Source organism: Halichoeres trimaculatus, unplaced genomic scaffold (assembly GCF_033239565.1).
Source record: "Halichoeres trimaculatus isolate MK-OKI-2021-1 unplaced genomic scaffold, fHalTri1.1 fHalTri1_scaffold_9, whole genome shotgun sequence".
Taxonomy (NCBI): Eukaryota; Metazoa; Chordata; class Actinopteri; order Labriformes; family Labridae; genus Halichoeres; species Halichoeres trimaculatus.
In genome coordinates, this window is record NW_027437188.1 from 30,864,374 (window position 1) to 30,883,878 (window position 19,505).

General features: G+C 39.7%; 1 protein-coding gene across 2 annotated transcripts in view; it reads right to left on the bottom strand.

Moving 5' to 3' along the window:
* Positions 1 to 19,505, bottom strand: part of arhgap42b (Rho GTPase activating protein 42b) — a 92,396-nt gene that overhangs the window by 56,937 nt on the left and 15,954 nt on the right. For both annotated transcript variants that reach the window (XM_074680072.1, XM_074680071.1), the window contains exons 2-3: positions 8,152 to 8,247; positions 3,488 to 3,549 (exon numbers count right to left, since the gene is read on the bottom strand). In XM_074680072.1, coding sequence (XP_074536173.1) covers positions 3,488 to 3,549; positions 8,152 to 8,247 — 158 coding nt within the window. The remainder of the gene's footprint in view (positions 1 to 3,487; positions 3,550 to 8,151; positions 8,248 to 19,505) is intronic.

The window sequence follows — 19,505 nt, forward strand, 5'->3', positions numbered from 1 at the left end:
CACAAAACTTAGGCAGAACAGCTCTCCCGGGAAGGTTTTCTTATCTTTAAACTGATAGAGGTTTAACTCAATTCTGGAAATTGAGGCATGAAGGAGGTGTAAGCCACGTGTCAGGTGATCTTCTCACTGAACCAGATGTACATCCTGGACACAGTGTATTTCTGTAGAAGAAGCTCTGAAATTATCACAGCACCTACAGGAGCTCATTAGGAAATGTCACTTACAGCTTTACACTCAAAGTGAAGTGAGTCGTTAGCAGTTTACAGTTTCAGATATAGGAGGAAGCAAAGATTATAAATAGGTCACTTTCTCGTCTGAAGTGAGCAACGATAGTTTGATATTCTTGGAGCACTACAGAGAGGAGCCGTGTGTGCTGTGGAGGAGTTTAAACTTGTTAGATTTATCACATCTGAATCAAATACCACATCTCGTAGCTCTGACTTGGAGTTCTGTACACTTTCTTCAAAGTACAAAAAGGACTATTTTGTGGACCAGGTAACCTGGAGTGTTCAAATCTGCTCTGATCCTCCTTGACAGCCATCAAATGACCACCACTGCAGGAGAGAGACAAAGTCACAACCATATGTCAGCGCCGAGTTTGAGGCGCTGAGGCAGTGAGAGCCAACCAGCCCTGTGTCACTCTGAGTTTATTTTCTGAGTCTGTCACATCCTGTTTTTAGACCAGGGAAAAGGAAAAATCACCAACAACAGCCCAATGGAAATGTTTATTCCTCTGCTGTGTGTTGTTTTGCTGCTTTAAGACACAGAAGTGACTAAATTCTAATACTACTACTTTGTGGATCAAAGTATGTCTGTGACACGAAATATTGTGCTGTAGAGGACAAGCAGAGACAGCACTGTCCTGTGGCTGACCTGAGCAGTCAAGGAACTGAACAGGTACACTAAGCAAAGCACAAAACACTGGATGGAAAATCGCATGATAAAGACATTTTGTGCAAACTGTTGAGTTTCTCAAGAGAACTTCAGCTCTCATAACTTGAGCTGACTGTTTAATATCACCACTTTCATAAAATCCTAGCAATAACAAAGTGTCAGCTTTCTATTTGTGTGCACATCCGGTGCGTCTCCATGAGAACTTGTCTCTGTCATAAAACAAACTGAGCTATTTTTGTGCTACAATTTACTGCATTTTTTTTTCAACACTGATTGGAAATGCAGATTAAATGTGAGAAAAATTCCTTCACTTGTCAGCGACCTTGATGCGCCACAGTTTTGCACGGTCAGCTGTAGTTCATGCTGTGAAACCAAAAAGCTGTCCTAACCCAAGTTATTAGCAAAAGAAACTATCAAATAGATAAAAATTATTAGCGCTATCAGGTGATTAAAAAATAATCAAATTAATTACAGGATTTGTAATTAATCAATCTAATTAATTGTTTTTTAATCTCATATCTGCTTAAGGTCCCAGAATAAAGAATCTGAATTATGGGACATTACAAAATTGTAGTAGAGGACTAATCGAATAAAAACACAAAGAAGACAAGGTTTGTCACATTACTTTTAACTGGCCAAAATCAAAATGTCAGTGTTTCATGCCAGTGATGTTGTGCAACCGTTTATTGCATCTAGAGAAGTAAATTATGTTTTTCAGCAGGGGGGAGGCAGGGTCTTATGGCACTAGTCAATCAAAATCCTGTCGTTAAGTACTGTGGGTGAGAGCAGTGTGCTCTTTGGATGAGAGATCAGCATGGATATGAGGAGAAGATGAGAGATGATAGAGGCATAGCAAGATGCCAGAAGTCAGAAAAGTTCAGGCAGCTCACGCTCCAACTGAAGATGTGTCGCGGTAGTTCAGAGAGAAAGAGCGGCACGGTCGTACGAAAAGATGATGGAGATCATGGAGAGGATCAAAGGATGGAGCACCCAAGATGAACGCAATCAAAAAAAGTATGTTTTGTCTGTTTTTTGGAACAAAAACAGGAAGAGAGACACAAAAGAAGACAGTCCACTCTTCTTAGGAAGTTATGGTGTTAACATTGTCATAGAGAACAATATAATGTGGGTCTTGAAAGATCGTTAAGATGCTCTGAATACGGCTGGCAGCCAATGAGTTAATAGTGTTAATTTATATGACGCATTAATTTGCAGTGTAATTAATTAATCTAATTAACGCGCTAAAGCGACAGCTCTAAAAATTACACAACTTGTGTTTTCAAGCTCTGCAACCTTCTGAATTAGCCAGATTTCACTGGTCCAGCCTGACACAGGTGTTATAGACCATGCATTTTACACAGCAATTAACTCACATACGTGAATCTGCGCTTTGGGGAAAATGATGCATCACCAACTCTGCAGGGAATATGAATTTATGATCAGTGACTTTCTGCTTGTCAAATTGATTAGCATGACACGATATCTCATAAAGCTACACGGGCTGCACAGAGGTGACCCACATCTTCAAAAGGGCAACTGCGTCCATCATAAAACGTGGCTGCGCTCTGAATGTCAGGAGGAAAACGCTCATGCTGAGTCACTTTACGTTTGGAAGTTAACACCTAGAAGATGAAGCTGTGTTTTAACTGTAATGGCTTTCTAATAGTCTCAGAAAAAAAAAGCTTTCACGTTTGTGTTTGTCCTGAAAGTCCCATTTGAGCTCGCCATTTAAAGTTTGATTCCAAAGTTAATCTTTTCTGCATCGCACACTCGCCCCCTTCGACTGAAAAAGTGTCTATAAAAAGTTTTTACTCTGCTTCTTCACGGGGAACGGAGTCCTAATGAAAATGTCTCAGTTAGTTACAAAGTCGATGACTGCAAACCTGCTGCTGAACTCATTTGCATATCAGACTGGGAAAATCAGATGCACAGCTCAAGTATGTGGTCTAAGGTAATTCCTGCCTTGAGGCACCTTCAGTACCACCCACTAAAGAGCCTACTTTGACAAAACAAATGCTAAGTGCAGATCCTGGTTCTTTTTTTACACAGTTATACAGCTGAGGGAGTCTGGTGAACTATTAAAGCTGCTGAGTCGAAAAGTCAAAAGAAGTCAAAGGAAGGTAGAGTCACTCAGAGTTGAAAATATTAAATCAATCTGAAATAAAGAGCTCACACTAACAAAGCACAAAGTATTCCATGTCTGAAATTTACTGTGTACGATCTGATTTCTCTGATTTTCCTCTGATACTGTGACTTTGTAACACAGTCAGGAGTTTTGGGGTAATTCCAGCCTCATTGTGTTTCCAAAGAGCACCTCAGCCCTTCCTGAGCTGATTAAGGTGCCTGCTGTGTTTACCCAGAATCCTGCTCTGTTTGCTTTGGTGGAAGAAAAAAGGCCAGAACCAAGCAGATTCAATTCTCCTCACCAGATGACACTGGTCCAAATAAATACAAATATGACTACACAAACCAATTTCTGGTAAAATGGTTATCCTGTTACAGGAAATGAGGGATTGTGTTCTTTTCTCTCTTATTTCCTGTTCACAAACTAAAATAAAGGAAAAGAATATATATATAAAAACTGCGTTCTTACCAAGCGTCTTCTTTCCTCCTCCATCGTGTTCAACAGCTGGGAGAACTCTTTGAACGACTGAGCTGAAACACAAAGAATACAGCGTCTGTGACACAGCATTAAAGGTGAAATACTGTTTGTTTAGTCAATAAATGCACCAACATGTATGATATGTCAGGCACAATATGTTCCCCATTGTGCAAGTGCGCCGTGATCTATTGTGCTGCTATATTCTGAGGATAAAAGAGGATATTTTAACACTGCTGCTCAGTCATTAAACATCAGATGTTCTTGGCACCCCACAAGCTCTGTCGCATGGTGCTTAAATGTTTATTTTCACTGCAGCTTCAGAGCTTTCAGAGCTTTCAGTGCAGCACATTTTAGAACCTAATAAAATCATGCAGCTGTCCAATTTAAAACCAAGAATAGCAGCAAAAAACAATACTTCAATTAAATTGAACCCACTGATTGCTTCCCTTTATTTTCTTCCCCTTCAAGGCTTTACAGTATACTGTCACAATATAGGAGAGAGTGATGTGTTCACACCATCTGGGCTGTACTTCAGCAGCTTATATTACATTCTGCAGGGCCAGCTAAACTCAGCGTACAACACATGAAATCTTATCTGCCAGAAAATAGTGCCTTGATAGCTTCATGGCTTCATTAAATAGGGGTCCAGATACAGTGTGGCCCCTGTTGGTCAGCCTCTGACACCCCGTGTCCAACCATTTAGCACGGCCGGGCTGCTCTGCTTGCCAACACAGCAACATCATTATCAGGCTCGACGGCCTGGCATGGGGAGCCATGCATCATCTCAGACACTTTGGTCCATTTACACACCAAAGCTTTTAAAGAGCAGGGAGCAATGATTTTGTGCCAGTGATCCTGCAGGCAGGCTGGCCTCCTATTAACGCCACCAGCCCCTTTATCAACAGCGCAAACCTCTCAGGGGGTAAAGGGCACAGCTGGAGCCGTTGATGGGACAAGATTAGACTCCAAAGAAAGGAAATGGAAGTCAAAGTGAGGTTACAGCTTGCATATCATTCACTGGTAAATGGAGGAAAGGCAATAGACCTGATGAATCACTGAATAAAATAAAATTTACAACCCTTAGGGTGAGTGAATAAGAAAGACGGGCTAGCTGGAATATATTGAGGGACTTTCAGGGTACGCGGTCATTTCCTCTGCCCACAATAAGCTTTCCTTATTTTTAAAAGTTGAAATGTTGTCTCTCTACTTTAATTTGAACTTTTTAAATCGAGACCTTATCTGACTTGTTCCACCCCAGAAAGCTCAGCACAGCTCTGGGAGACTGACGGATTGACCTTCCAAGAGAAGGCCATGTAACTTTTCTAAAAATTTAAATTTCTATGCCCACATCAATCTTTTGCCCCCATTGATTCCTAGATAACTGGCCTGGAATGTGAATGTCACTGCAGGAAGTCATGGAGTAAAATCGATAAAGGTCAGGTGAACCTGTCTGGCGGCACATACAGGATCTCGATGTTATGTGGGTAAGTTAGGAGCATCAAAGCGAGCTATACCGATACAGCATCAAGATGGGGGATGGCCTTCACAAAGGGTCTAGGGATGTCACTCAGAAGCTCGCTTTCATTGATGGCGAGATTGATTGAACAGGCAGTTCCATTTTTTTTCCCCTCAAAGAGTAATCATGGTCTTTCCTCTCTGAGGTGGTGAGCTGGCAGAGCTGTAAAGATTTCAGCGTTTGAGAAAAACATTTCTGTTCACAAAGATACTGAACACTTAAACTCTGCTATATGAAATAGAGCTCAATTAGAGGGCGGGGTCTGTGTGCAATGGATTTAAAATCTTGACATACATTTTTCCTGTTTCATTGAGGTCTTGAGGCTGATTTATACCCAACGTTACATATGGATACGGATACAGATGAAGCATTCTGTTCATGCTATGTGTTCATTTCGTCTGTATTTCTGTACGTTTCCATGAAGCTTACGGAGACGGACCAAATAAATGGTGGCAGTGTTGCTGTTACTAGGGGGTGGGAGAAAAAAATCAAAAATTGATATTTAAATTGATTGATATTGATATTAAATTTTTTGTTTGACAATATCAATATTCTTAATCAAAAAAAATATTTTTTTTCAAATTCAAATTCTTCATTTCAGTCTTTGTTTATAAACAGCATTAGAAAAAAGTTACCACTTTTCTCCAGCAGAGGGTGAAATTTTTCTCTCTGGCTCATCTGGTGTGCATTTTTTTAAGTTATATTTTGGGCGTTTCATGTCTTTAATGATAGAGAAGAGGACAGTGGAAAGAGTAGGAAAGGGGGTGAAAGTGGGGGATGACATGCGGGAAACAGGCCACAGGCTGGTCTCAAACCAGGGCCACCCACTCAAGGGCAAACCTCATGGGGTGCGACCTAAACTGCTAGGCCATCTGCGCCCCATGGTGTGCATTTTATGGGGAAATATGGCTCCTGATATAGCCTGTAGACATTATCATCATCATCATTTAACTTTTTCCTATGGTGTTTAAAAGAAAACTCAAAATCGTAAATATCGAGGAATTGCCATTTAAATTGAATCGGCACCCCAAAAATCGTAATCGAACCGAATTGCGAGAATAGCATATCATCCCAGCCGTAGCTGTTACTACCTAATACAGATCGTTAGTAAGACATGAAGAAGAAACTTTCGCTCTGTTTTTGCCTCACTGACCTCCGCCTCCTTCAACGCTGCCTCTGTTTTTGTCTCTTATGCAAGCGCTACATAAGCAATTCCTCCTGCAGAGTCCCCTTGCTTGTTTTTGAGTTTTGTTATCAGAAACTTTTAACTCTGGGCTGCCACCCCTGGTGGATGTATTGGTTAACTGCAATGCCAACGTTAGGACAAGTATGTAAGCAGTGACGGTAACATCATTTGAAAGGGACAGATACATTTTACATAAAGGGAGTATAAATGGGCCTTTAGGCAAAACTCCCCTTACATACACTCATACTACTTGCAGATTGTTGTGGTTTCAGGTAGTAGAGTTTTAAAAACATTAACACAAAAAATGTTTTTCTTGACTTTATAAATGTCCAAGTCACCTAAAAACTCTGGAAAAATGTCCCAATTTAAGATATTAGAGCAGGGGTCACCAACACGGTGCCTGTGGGCTCCTAGGTGCCCGCAAGAACCACTTAAAGTGCCTGCAAGGCATGTTCCAAAAAACAGCACTGGTCACAACAGAGGTCCTTACCACCATCATAGTCCTGTCAGACAAGTAGCTCTTCGCGCCACTCATTTTCTGTGAGGTAGCCCTCAGTCTCGAAAAAGGTTGGTGACCGCTGTATTAGAGGTTTTGGTTGCTTGCAATAAGTAAAAAAAGACAAATTAAAATAAGGATATTGTCTTAATTTCTCATTCCAAGCACTTACAACCTAATTTTTTACTTTTGATATCTTAAATTGAGACACGTTTCTCTACTTGCCATCTGAATCCAACTCCAATGAAGCATTTAAGACAATTTTTTCTAGAAATAAGAAAAAACACTTGTTTTGGACTTTTTGCAGTGTAGTGAAAAAGGCCTGTGACAGGCTTTTACACACCGTCTGTGTCATACTTTACTTAATGTATCCACAATGAATTAAGCATTGTCTGCATCATCATAAAAACACTTCCAAACAAATGGCTCCATCATCTGAGCACTGGGCACAGCCACCGCCCTGGCTTTCACCGGGCCAGTGGTTTGCACTGTAAATACAAAGCAGCTCCAGCTACATAACAGGTGGGCAGCTTAATGTCCATTGTTCAAACACTGCTCTTGATTGAAGTCCAGGGAAGGGGTGCACTGCCTCAAATTAAAGTGTGCTTGATTCTAATGAGGCTTGGATTTTGGTGTGGATTTTTCCAATAAGCATAATTGGTCTCCTGCATGCTGCCTATCACACAGCCGCCCCAGCTCCAGGAGAAAAAAGGGAAGAATGACTATTCATTACACATTCAGATGAACATTACAGCCTCATGTAGAGGGGTCGATATCCAGTCTAGCCCTCACAGATGGACAGTAATTCAGCAGTCTGCAGCTCCATGGAGCGAAGGACTCAGCTCGGGGATAATGAGCAGCGGAAAAAAAAAAGAGAGGAAGATGAGGCCAGACTGGGAGTCCTGCCCATTAGAGCCGGAGAGGCCTTCTGCACAGCTGCTTTCATATTCCTGTTGGAGGCTAGGAGGTGCACACCTCCATTAATCTCTGACACTGATTACAATTAGTCCTTTTGATCTCTTATAGGCTGGAAAAGATGAAGCATCATAAGCAAATCAATAGCATTAATTATACATTCAATGTAGACAGATAAGATCTATGTTCAAAGCCTGAGGATCTGCATTGTACGGCTGATTCTTTGTCTGAAAAGAGCTCCCATCAACCCTGATAGCCCCTCTCTTTTCTTTTGGCTACTTTCGCCACTGTTAAATTTCTCAAACACAATAATATCACATTGTGAGCACTTCCCCTTAGCCAGAGGACATAGCTCTTATGATACGTTTAAGCACGACAGCCAATTGTGTTTAAGTATCACCCAGGAGGACCCTTATGGAAATGTCAGAGAAGGTTCTGAGTGGGGTGACAGTGTGATTAATTGGGCAGGGCAGAGAGGAGAGAAGATGAGAGACTGCAAAGAGAGAGCTCTGCCCTCCTGGGTGCAGTCAGACTGGACTTACCGATGTTCACCTCGTCATCTGTCTCTGCATCACCTATGCACTCGAACTGGAACTCCTGCAGGGATTGGGAGAACTTCTGGACAGCAGCTGAGAGATCTGAAAAGACAGGATCTGAGAGTCAGAAAACATCGCTCAAACAATTCAGACAGCCCAAACACAGGGATAAAAATCTACTTATGTACACCAAAAAAGCACTGTGAATCAATAGTGTGTTCTTTTGTTTGCTGTGAAAACACACTGAAGCTTTCCTGAAAACTACCAAAAATGATGTGGGAATTACTCAAAAACATCATATGGATATATCCCACATATAATATAAAACTTCACTCCGATAACTGAAAAGTTGGCAGCAGAGACGGTAAAACTATAAGCTCCAATTTACATCACAGGTCCCAAAAGTGAGGCTGTAAAGTTGGAAAGTTTCTCCTTATATGGACAAACTGGTTCTTCAATACTGTGCGGTACTTTCCATTTGAACAGTCACAAACAAAGCAAGAAAACATTCAAGTCCAAATGATTTCTAGCAACAATAATAAACTGAAGATCTGCTGACTTACAGATTCACTGCCCACTGACATTCACACAACAGTAATCTTTTGATAGTTGAAATATGCCCTGTATTTATCCCATCTTTAGTCCATGCATCATGATATCTTTATCTGTCAGGTAAAATGATGAAGTGCACGCACAGGGTTTAAATCTTTCCTCTGTGATAAAGCTTGAAATATATATTTATCTGGTTTAAGGGGTTTTATTAGATACATTTATTTTTTCTCTTTTCTTTGTCCTTATCTTCAAGTTATAATTTTGGGCAATTCTGCCTCGATTAGATAGGACAGCTGAAAAGCGAGAGGAGTAGAGGGCTGGGGTCGACACACAGGGTCAAGGCTTGGGGTTAAAAACCAGCGACCGCTGAGTTGAGGACTATAGCCTCTGTAAATGGGACACATGCCAGGGGACACCACCACGAACCACTCAGCCAACCACTAACTCAGACAATCTGCCCTTCAGCCACTGTCAGAGAAAATCAGTTTGTTTTCAAATTTGTACTGTACCTTTAATTTAGAGAACCAGTGAGCTCTGCCTTATGTCCTAACATTTACTGGAGAGACTCAGAAGTATCTCTTTGGACTCAGAGGGATCTGATTGTAAATGACTTTTTATTTGCCCGTCATCTCTGTGGGATTTTGGAACTACAGTACCCATGAGCCTTGGGTGTCACTGCTGTGAAACAGAAGACAGTTTAACGTGAAAACCCTTCAAATATTTTAAATCAGGAACAAAACCCTGATTATGTCCTGCCAGAGCTCTTCGACCAAGCAGAGCTAACAAACCTCACTCTTTATTTTATTGACAAACTCTCAAGTTTGAACACCTGGACTGGAATGCACAGACTCACAAACACCTTAGCCCGTGTTTTAGCCTTTAGCCCGTGTTTTAGTTTTTGGCTTGTGTTTAAGCCTGGAGCCTGTGCTCTATCACCCTCCCCTCAGCTTTCCTATGCTCTTCTGTCCTTTTTCTGTCAGACAGTTTAACTCCAGTGCCCACCATCACTATTAAAATAATCCAAGAAATTCTTTTCCAGCAGAGAAAAACACAGATCTCTCTTCTGACTACTAAACTTCTTCAGCTGGCGTGTTGTTGTCATAGAGACTTTGACGTGCTGTAAACAATATGGTGTAAAAATATGGGACAATGCGGAAATGCTAAAATCTGCTTTCTTCTCGAGTGTTCGCATGAGACTGGCTCCGCAAGTAACAGAAGTCACATCCACACCAAACCAAAAAAAGCTGTTTTCCCAGCAGAAATTAACCTATTTACGGCCTGGTTCAAAAGCCGTCTCCTGTCTGAATCGCTAATTTTACTATCAGCAGTGCAGGGGTGAATTTTTTTTCTAACTTGGTGGTTCAAAGGATATTAAGATCATGAGCTCACCCAATTAGAGGCACAGCTCAGCTCATGTGACTGGCAGGTGCCCTATAGATGTACTTGAGGCCCCTGTCACTTCCTATATGGCTGTGATAGCCGATCTGCTTCAAAAATCTGATTCAAGACGTCAGGGAGACTACGCCCATTAATTTAACAGAATATGGCCATAACCCAATCCCATCGCAAAGCTGAGAAATAGTATTTGGAAGAAACCCATACTGGCACTGATAATCTCATTTTAAACTGTGGATTTCAATCAGTTATATATGTAGAAGTGAGACGTTTTCAAGATCACTTAAAAAGCCCTCCCAGCCCCTCTGGGTTTGAAACAGGATCCACAATATGATAGGAATAATGTGACCAGACACAAAAAGCTTCACTTCTGTGTTCCCGGGTCCACTCAAGTTTTCATGTATACCCTCTTCCACCTTTGACTTATCAACAAAAAGCCTCAAGTAGTCTAAAAGCAATTGCTCAATGCTTGCAGTGATGACTCATCCAGGGCTGCTTGAAATCCTTTTCCAAAAGTAAAGCTGCTTTAAAATTCTGACAAAAAGATAGATACTCGATTCTCAGTTCCCAAACACTTCAGTTTCTCTCATCTGCTGTCCACCGACAACACCACTCAGTCCGAAACCATCATTAATTTGACACCTTTGAATGATCTAAGTTTTGTTTTATCACCGGTTTTCCCTCCATTAACAAGCATAATTTTTTCATACAGCTGAGCTGCAAAGAGAGAACATTTTCCAAAAGAATCTAAAATTTAACTCCCCAATCAGGCAACTCCAAGGTCAAACCACTGAGCTGCTGAACAACTGATCTCAAATTTTAGAATATTTCTCCCTCTCTGAAGCAAAAATGGAGAGAAATCTCTCGGTAGCTTGAGGCAGAAAGGCTGAATCCCTTCATAACATTTTTACAGATTTGATTCATTAGATTGACAAGACAGTGATACGTTCAAAAAACTTTTTTATCCAACAGAACAAAAAAAATAATTTGGGGTTTTTTATTATTTCTCATTAATGTGTGGAAGTGTAAAGCTGCAAATACATACAGTTAAATGTGCACAGTAAAATAAGAAGCATGAGTTATTAAAGTCTCAGAAAACATGAGTAACTGCTTGATCAGCCCGTAGCTTGTGTATCAATGTTTTTTATGCAGCAGATTTCAATTTGTTTGGTTCCTTCAGTTACATTTAGGTGAGTGTGTGTGTCTGGTGTGTGAAGATGGGTGTTTTCCAGTTGAGGTGACAGCGACCTGTGTTTACAAGTACTTTAAAGAGTGGGATACAGCTTTAGCGCATAATGGAGGCTTTTAATGCTCCATAATTCTGCAGAATTTACGACTAAAAGCAAAAAGTGGATGGAGATATTAAAATACTCTGACATTTTCGTTGTCAGCCCACACAGTTGGAAACACAGACATTTTTCTCATATCCATTGTTGACGATGACTCACTAATTGCTCCTCTGGTTCTGTCTTCTCTCTCCAGCCGACATGTTTAAAGACGCAGGAACCTAACACACTCTGCCTGTGGAGTGATAATATGCTCATAGTCACATTTGCTGCAGACGTTTGAAACTTTACTGTTCTGTGACAGAGGACTCATTCATTACTGTAAATAAAACACAGAGGACGAGGATGCTTTACAGGTCTAATTTAAATCTGCAGTAACTTACTTCCACATAAAGCTTTCCAGAGGTTGTTTTAGAGCCTTAAACAGAGCATGACAAATGGTTATGTACAATGAACTATGTGTGCTTTACAATCTGGTCTTATACATTTAGTGTCTCTGCTTTAGCTTCTCAAAAATGATCGTGAATTTCACATAATTACAGGAGCAACAGCAGAAATATAACCGGCATAATGCGAGATGTTCTGCTAGTTCTCAACCACACACTACAGTTTAAAAGAATAAAAGAATCAGGTTGAATAGAGTCTTTTCACTTCTTACAATTTTGTACGACTGAAAATTGAGTGCCGACTATAAATTCTAAAAAAGACAAACCTTCAAATTTCCAATGGTTTCTAAAAGTTGTCTGTTTGATGTAAGGTCTGCTGCTGCACAATGGCTTTTGTGTTGAAACACACTGCTCGTACTGTGACAACAACAGTTTATCTAACCAGCCTTAAAAGCCAACAGAAATCAATACTCTCATCTCCACAGGAACATAAATTGCTTGGAAAGCCTGATACCGAAGAATGAAGTGATAATTGTGAGCGAGTATCTTTTTCTTTTACATACCAGCCAACAGTGTTGTATTGTATTTCGGGGTATTTTTGTGATTGTAGAAAGCGAACAAAAAGACTCTTACGCAATGAGACCACAGACTGAGAGGCTCTTAAAGACATCTACACCACCTCAAAAGGGAGTCTGTCTGACCACTTGTAAATGTTGCTGAGAGCAGCGGAGTGCAGATGTAGTGTGCCAGCCGTGTGCCCCTATCATTTCTGCTTTGTCTTGAAAGCTGCTGATTTCAGATCGATACCTGGCTGCAGTTGTCTGAATGGGCTCGACATGCCATCAATAAACGATGATCTTTTAGCTCTGACATTCAGACGGGCTGTAGTCTCAAATACAAACCTTCAACGCCTATGTAGCCATCAGCAAACAGAGCACAGGACATATAAAGCATCATGTATCATGATTCTTTCACCTTTGAAATTTTCTTCGAGTAGCAACATCCAGGACAATGTCTGGTTACTACATGGGTGCTTGAGTAATTTTTCTATTTATTTTTCTTTTAATAAAATATTACATATATATAAAAAAAATATTTATATAAAACATAGATTTACATAGATTTATTTAAACAATGGATTTATTTATTCATTTTTGAAGTTATTCAGGGTTTTTTATGCCTTTAATCAGAGAGGATAGGACAGTGGATAGAGACAGAAACAGGGTGAGTGGTGAATGACATGCGGGGAACAGGCCACAGGCCGGACTCCAACCCGGGTCACCCGCTTGGGGGCAAACCCCATGGGGTGCAACCTAAAGTGCTAGGCCATCTGCACCCCATTTTAATAGATTTGCAAATTTTAGTTCAAATTGTACTAATTTTTTTCAGGTGTAACTTCTTGTTTGGCATCATGTGACCCCTCAAAGTTGCAGCACTGGAGACTGGTGACCCCTTACCATGGGAATACACTAATAGGCCAATCAAAAAAGACAAAAAAGGCACTTAATCTATCTGATTCATAGAAAATAAGGCTACATACGAGTACATATTTCTGCTTTCTTAACTTAACCTTCTGCCTCTGATACAGTTGTGACCCTGCTTTAGTTGCCTCAGGGGTCTTTAACAAATAATGTGAAAAAAAAAATAGATCAGACACTTCCTGTTAGTAAAGTTTTCATTAGGGATGCTCAGTAATATCGGTAGGTTATCGGTATCGGCCAATATTATCTTGAAAAAAGAATATCAGATATCAGCCAACATGCCAATATTCACAGATAAAATAAACTGATAAAATAATGTGCTGCAGCACACTTGATCAAATGCCCGACCTTTGCTACATAAACTGAAGCTGCTGCAATAAACAAATACACAATTTTAAGTACTAAGCATTTTTCTTATGTTGCACAAGAAATGAATACATAGTATCAGAGTATTACCATAATACTGTAAACTACTTCAAATACAGGAGAAAGTTGATAATTGATATCAGCATCAGTATCTGTAATTATTATTATTATATCCTTTTTTTAACCAGATAAAAGCCTCATTGAGATTTGAAATCTCTTTTTTAAGAGGGACCTGGCATGGCAGACAGTTACACAATAAGAACAACAAATACATTCAGACATCAGCACATCGAAACCAAGCCGTTCTGGAAACACCAATTTAAAACAAAATGAGGAGCAGTCAAGAATTAAAACAGTCACATTGTCTAAGGCTAGCTCTCTTCTGGTCCCTTAAGAAAGTCTTAAATTCACCAGCAGTGACCAGTTCTGTTAGTCTATCATCCATCGAGAAAGTATTTCATGTAGATATATTAAAAAGGTTGTCTTACCCAGCTCTGAATGGATGAGTTGTACATATGGGCATATTGCATCTTAGTAAATAATCCAATATCATGCATCCTTGATTCTTTTATAATTTTTGGAGTGCTTATTTGATTTAAATTGCAATTTTTTTATATTTCCTTTTTTAAAGTCTGCTTTTTTAACCCCAGACCATGTGAAAAAGTTGAATGATGATGATGTTTTCCTGAGACATTATTAGGAGCCGTATTTTCCCAAAAAGTGCAAATCACGTGTGAGTCAGGTTTTAGGATCTATTCAGGGGATCTGAAACCTCAACTTTTTTAAAATCCAGCTTATAAACAAAGACAAAAATGAAGGACTTAAATTTGAAAAAAAAAAACAAAAACAAAAAAAACACTTTCCAACCAAAAATCATGATTTAAAATCATGCGACAAAAAGCCTCAATACTGCAGTGCATCAAATTTTTCTTCCACTCCTGGTTTATATTTTTACAGTAATTAATGAAACATGCATTTGTAAACAATTCCTGATTTTGCAAGACCTTTTGCAAACCACTGACCCTACTTTGACAACCACCGTGTTTGTCAACATTTGAGGAGAAATGTTCCCTCTGTTAAAGGGATAATTCCTTTTTTGACTAGGGTTGTATGAGGTACTTGCCAGTAGTAGGTTTATTACCGACAGGGGATCCAGCTCAGCTTCTTGGGAAACAGACCAGACAAGCTGAACAGAAGCCAGGCAGACAGGGTTAATGTGATCATGTAATTTAGCTTATTTCAAGAAGGCCATAAACACAGTAACATCTGTGGAAGTCTGCATTTGGGAAATTTCTCAGGACTTTCTGTCTTTGCACCATTCAGCGAAGCAACACACACGTACTCCTCTTCCTGCAGTACACTGATAAGCTGTTCAGGTCTGAGCCCATTACAAAGAAAAAATACAACCAAGTTAAAAACTGAGTGACTGACAGCCACAATGACATATTTACCTTGGGCACAAAAGGACACATTTATGAGGCGGAGCCCTGAGAGAAAGAGCAAGACTCAACAAGTCCAAAGAGACGGGAGAGGAACTTCTTCTCTAACAAGAGAGCAGCAGTGAAAGTGCTGAAAAATGTGGAAAATGTAGCACGCACTTAGAGCGAAATAAGTGTTTGAGCTTTCCTTAAATGAGCTAGAGTAGACGATAAAACTGACAGGGTCTGCAGCGGTTGATAGCTTCCATATCAGTACTCAGGCCGTTTCTCAAAGGAGCTGCGCTGCCTGAGATGCCCTGTGGATAATGCACTTACTATTTCCTCATACAACCACATTTCAAAACACTGAACTATCCCTTTAAATAAAAAAATATAAACTAAAAACAAAGCATAGTATCTTGACAGTATTTAGTCGTTGCATCAGTTTGCAGAGCTGCAGGATTCAGGCTCCAGTAACCCGACCTGACCTCACCCCAAACATAAACATGAGCACATTTAATATATTTTAGTTGGAGCAATAATCAGAAAAGACCTGAAACAAGCTTGAGTTTATTTCCCATGCATTATTTACTCACATTGGGAATGACCACTAATGATTTGGCCCTCTGCTCCTCAGTGAGCGCTGAGGGAAATATTGCTCAAGCAAATAGAAAGAAAAGCTCACTTATAGTGATCACAAGAGCGCAACAACGATAAATGGAAAGAGGGAATGTAAAGGAAGATAAATGAACAGCTGAAATGTTTTTAACCTTAGGCAAAAAAGACAAACGGAGCAGAACAATCCATGTTGATGTAAAGTTTTAGATGCAACAATAACTGTTCAATCTGAAGGCTTCCTTTGCACACGTACGTGTATTTAATTTGTTGACAGAGAAATGGTGCTTGTGTAGTGACAAGCTGATTTTATCTGTTTAAAACTTCACTTACAGGTCAGAGTCCTCTCTACAATGATTTAATGCGCGTTTCTCTGTCGCGTGAGCCACATTACGATACAAATCAGACCTCACAGGTGATATTTATGCAGATCAGCTCCCAGCCAGTCAGATATCTTTCCACTCTTAAAGAAAAGGAGGGAATAGAAATGAAGACAGAAAGAAGGATGAGTCCTCCTCAGGTGAACAAGGAGTGGAGACTTCATGATTCCTCAGACATTTCATCTTGCTCGGCGTCATCTCCTCTGACAGAGCCAGGAATCTGGTGTGAGGTGAAAGAGAGCTGCGCTATTCAGAGGAGTAATAAAAGGGAGGAAGAGTAACTTTGATAAGGTCTGAGTCTGAAGATGCTTTTCATCACATGAAGTGTAACTCTGAAAGAAGAAGAAAGAGCTCATTTATACACTATTTATACCAGCACCCTAAAATAGCACCTTCTAATTTTATTACCCTCAGCAAACATTTGATCCTACCCTGCTTCCAATATTGCCTCAGACTGTGTTTAACCTGCACTAATGGTTCTTCACAGAGCAGGACGGTAACAGAGTGACCACAGGGATGGTGGACTCTCCTCCTGAGCAGCTTTTAATCAAAGAATAAAGCTCTGACCAGTCAGCCAAGACAGGACTGGATGGAGCAGCTCACCGAGTCAGTGCCCGGTGTGTTTGAGGTGTGAAGGAGGACTATGGCTGTCAGTCACCACACAGCGAAGCCCCCTGGGTACACCCTTTATCTCGTCTCCAGGGCAACCACATACTACCTAATTCCATCTGCTGACAACGGCTGACAAAACACAGACGACGCTGCAGGAGAGTCTGCAGCTTGGACACGGAGTGCAGGTGCACGCTGAGTTCATGACAGATCAGGACATAAATTTTTATTTTAAGACATGTACAAATTTAAATTCTCTATTTAGTGTCTATTCAAACATATTTTTTGAAATCAAAGATATTAATAGATTAATTCTGATACATATTGTTTTGTAGAAAAAGTCAAATTAATTCCTCTGCATGACACAGGCCTTAAAAATCAGTTACAGGCTCTAAAAATGACAGTGTCCTTACAGATGGTTTTAGCATCTCTTTTGTACAAGCATACACTAAATCATTTCTTTGACATAGGTATACAGACATGTGACAATATTTTAATCCTGTATCTTAAATCAAATTAGGGTTGCACAGAAACCGATCGATGGTATTGTTATCGCTGTATCGGTACCCCTTGAAGCTGGATTGGTTTGGTAGGAATAGACCCATGTTGCTGATCCAGGCAAATAGCTCTATGCCTTTTTAATTTTATTAATTCATTTTTTTTTACCAGCACTCTTTGCTACTTGATTTGAAATGTTGCTTCTAATGCGCTTGCTTTGTTTTTTGCAGCATCACCAGTCAACGGGGTAAAAAAGTTAACATTGGAAAAGAACTTGAGTACATTCAGAAGAATTATTTTGATAGTTAACATTTATATATTTCATACTTTGAATTAATATTTACTTCAGTAATTCTATATACTCATTTTTTTGCCCTTTACCCTAAACATTACCAGTTTTATCCCACAGTAGGACATGCAGGTTTTTATTTACCACAGGTATCGGTACCCGTATCGGAACCACAAAAGTTGGATCGGTGCATCCCCAAATCAAATTAATGCCAACTAGAGATGTCCCAATCCTGAACCCAGCCAGATTTTGGCATTCTTTAATGTATTTGTGATCGGCAATTTTAGCCGATCATCCTGACCGATTATTAGCATTAGCTGTCATTGCTGATAAACGCAAATGCGTCAGTAAAACCAAGCGCCAAGGCGCCAGTGTGCCCAACTTCATAAATAAGTTCATAAGTTTATAGCCTCTTTGATTTAAGCTAACTGTATTGTATGCATATACGTTTTTTTATTATTCGAGGATTGATGAAAGTAATAGGATTTTTTAAAATTATTATTTCTTAAATAGATTTTAGCTGGAGCATAAGGGTTCTTTTCTGCAAATTTCTAAGAAGTCATGGAATTCAAATTGATGATGATGAAATTCTCCCATCTTATGCAGTATGTTAGGACATGTTGCCAACTTCATATGTGATACATTTGATACATTCGGAAACGCAAGAATATGACGATTACACCAGTGTTTTCAGTTTTTGCGCTGGACAAATGGTTTGTAAATGCCAGTCATTTAAAAAACGTGTTTTTTCTTGATTCTGCCGGTTTGGAATCCAGAAGGTTTTAACATCAAACCTTGCTGGACTATGTTAATCCTTACTTATACAATGGTCAGTGAGAATTCCAATGTCAACTGGCGTGCTTTAGATTGGTCTAATGCACGCCAGTTGACAGTTAGTTCGGCAAGTTAAATCACCGTTGTATCACTCCGCTGTGCGCGTTACCATAGCGACGTGTCACACACATTTCAACGGGTGAGGATAACACAAGAGCGCTGAAATATGGATTTTGAAGTCAATTTCAACATTTTTGGACCAAACAAAAAATATGACGAATGGGAAGAAGAGGAAACAAAAATAGAACAAGCTAGGCAACGTCACAAGCAGGTAACATCAGAAGAGCTCAACAAGATTGAAAACGAAAAAGATGAAGAGAACACAAAAAAAGTTACAAAAGATTGCTAGGACAAAAAAACTTTTTTGGTTGACTAACAAAAAATAGTTCCTATATTTGAGCACATTTAGCAAGTTTACAGCAATTATTCATTATTTCTTTTAGAATTTACAGTTTGTGGGACCAAGGTATAAGCGGATTAAACTACTCGGAAGCATGCATTAGGCTGTTCTAAGGCAGTCCTCGGAGTAACACCACTCCGCTGCGTGTCGTGGTGTTCCCACTCCGTGTGGTGCCTTAGAACGGTCTAACGCACGCTCCCTCATTGTTTAATCCTTACTTAACAAGCTAAAGACATATTTCAACTTTTTTTTTTTTTTTTACTTTTCATTGCTGTTGACTTCCAAAACAAAAAGTATAGTATGTGGCTTCAATTTCTTACTTTAGCAAAGTTAATTCTGTAAACCACAAAATTGGATCGGGACATGATTTCAGTCGATACTCAATATTAAATAATCAGGATTGGGGGCAAAAAAAATTAAAAATGTTGATCAGGACATCTGTAATGCCAGCACATCTCACTCACATCCTCCTCTTTTGTCTCAATCCAGACACAAGTAAACACGTCTATTTCCAAAACTGGTATTCTGAAGATGTTTCTTCTCATGGAAAAATGTCTGAGCTTAAAATAAACTCACAAATATAGACATCACGAAGCCTGCTTTTTCTTCATGCTGGCAAAACTTGTAAAACGAATGCCTTTAAATTAGCCTTTAGACTTGTTTTTCTCAGATCCTCATTAAAAATTTAAACCTTCAAATGTAACAACTTAAACTCCAATTAGCCGAATTTGTTTTTAATTGCTTCATAATTCAACCTGAAGAAGAAAAAAAAAGCCTCCAAGGTAACCAAGAGAGTTGGAGGTAAATTGTGTGACAATTTGAAAAATATAATCTTCGCCATCACACCACCA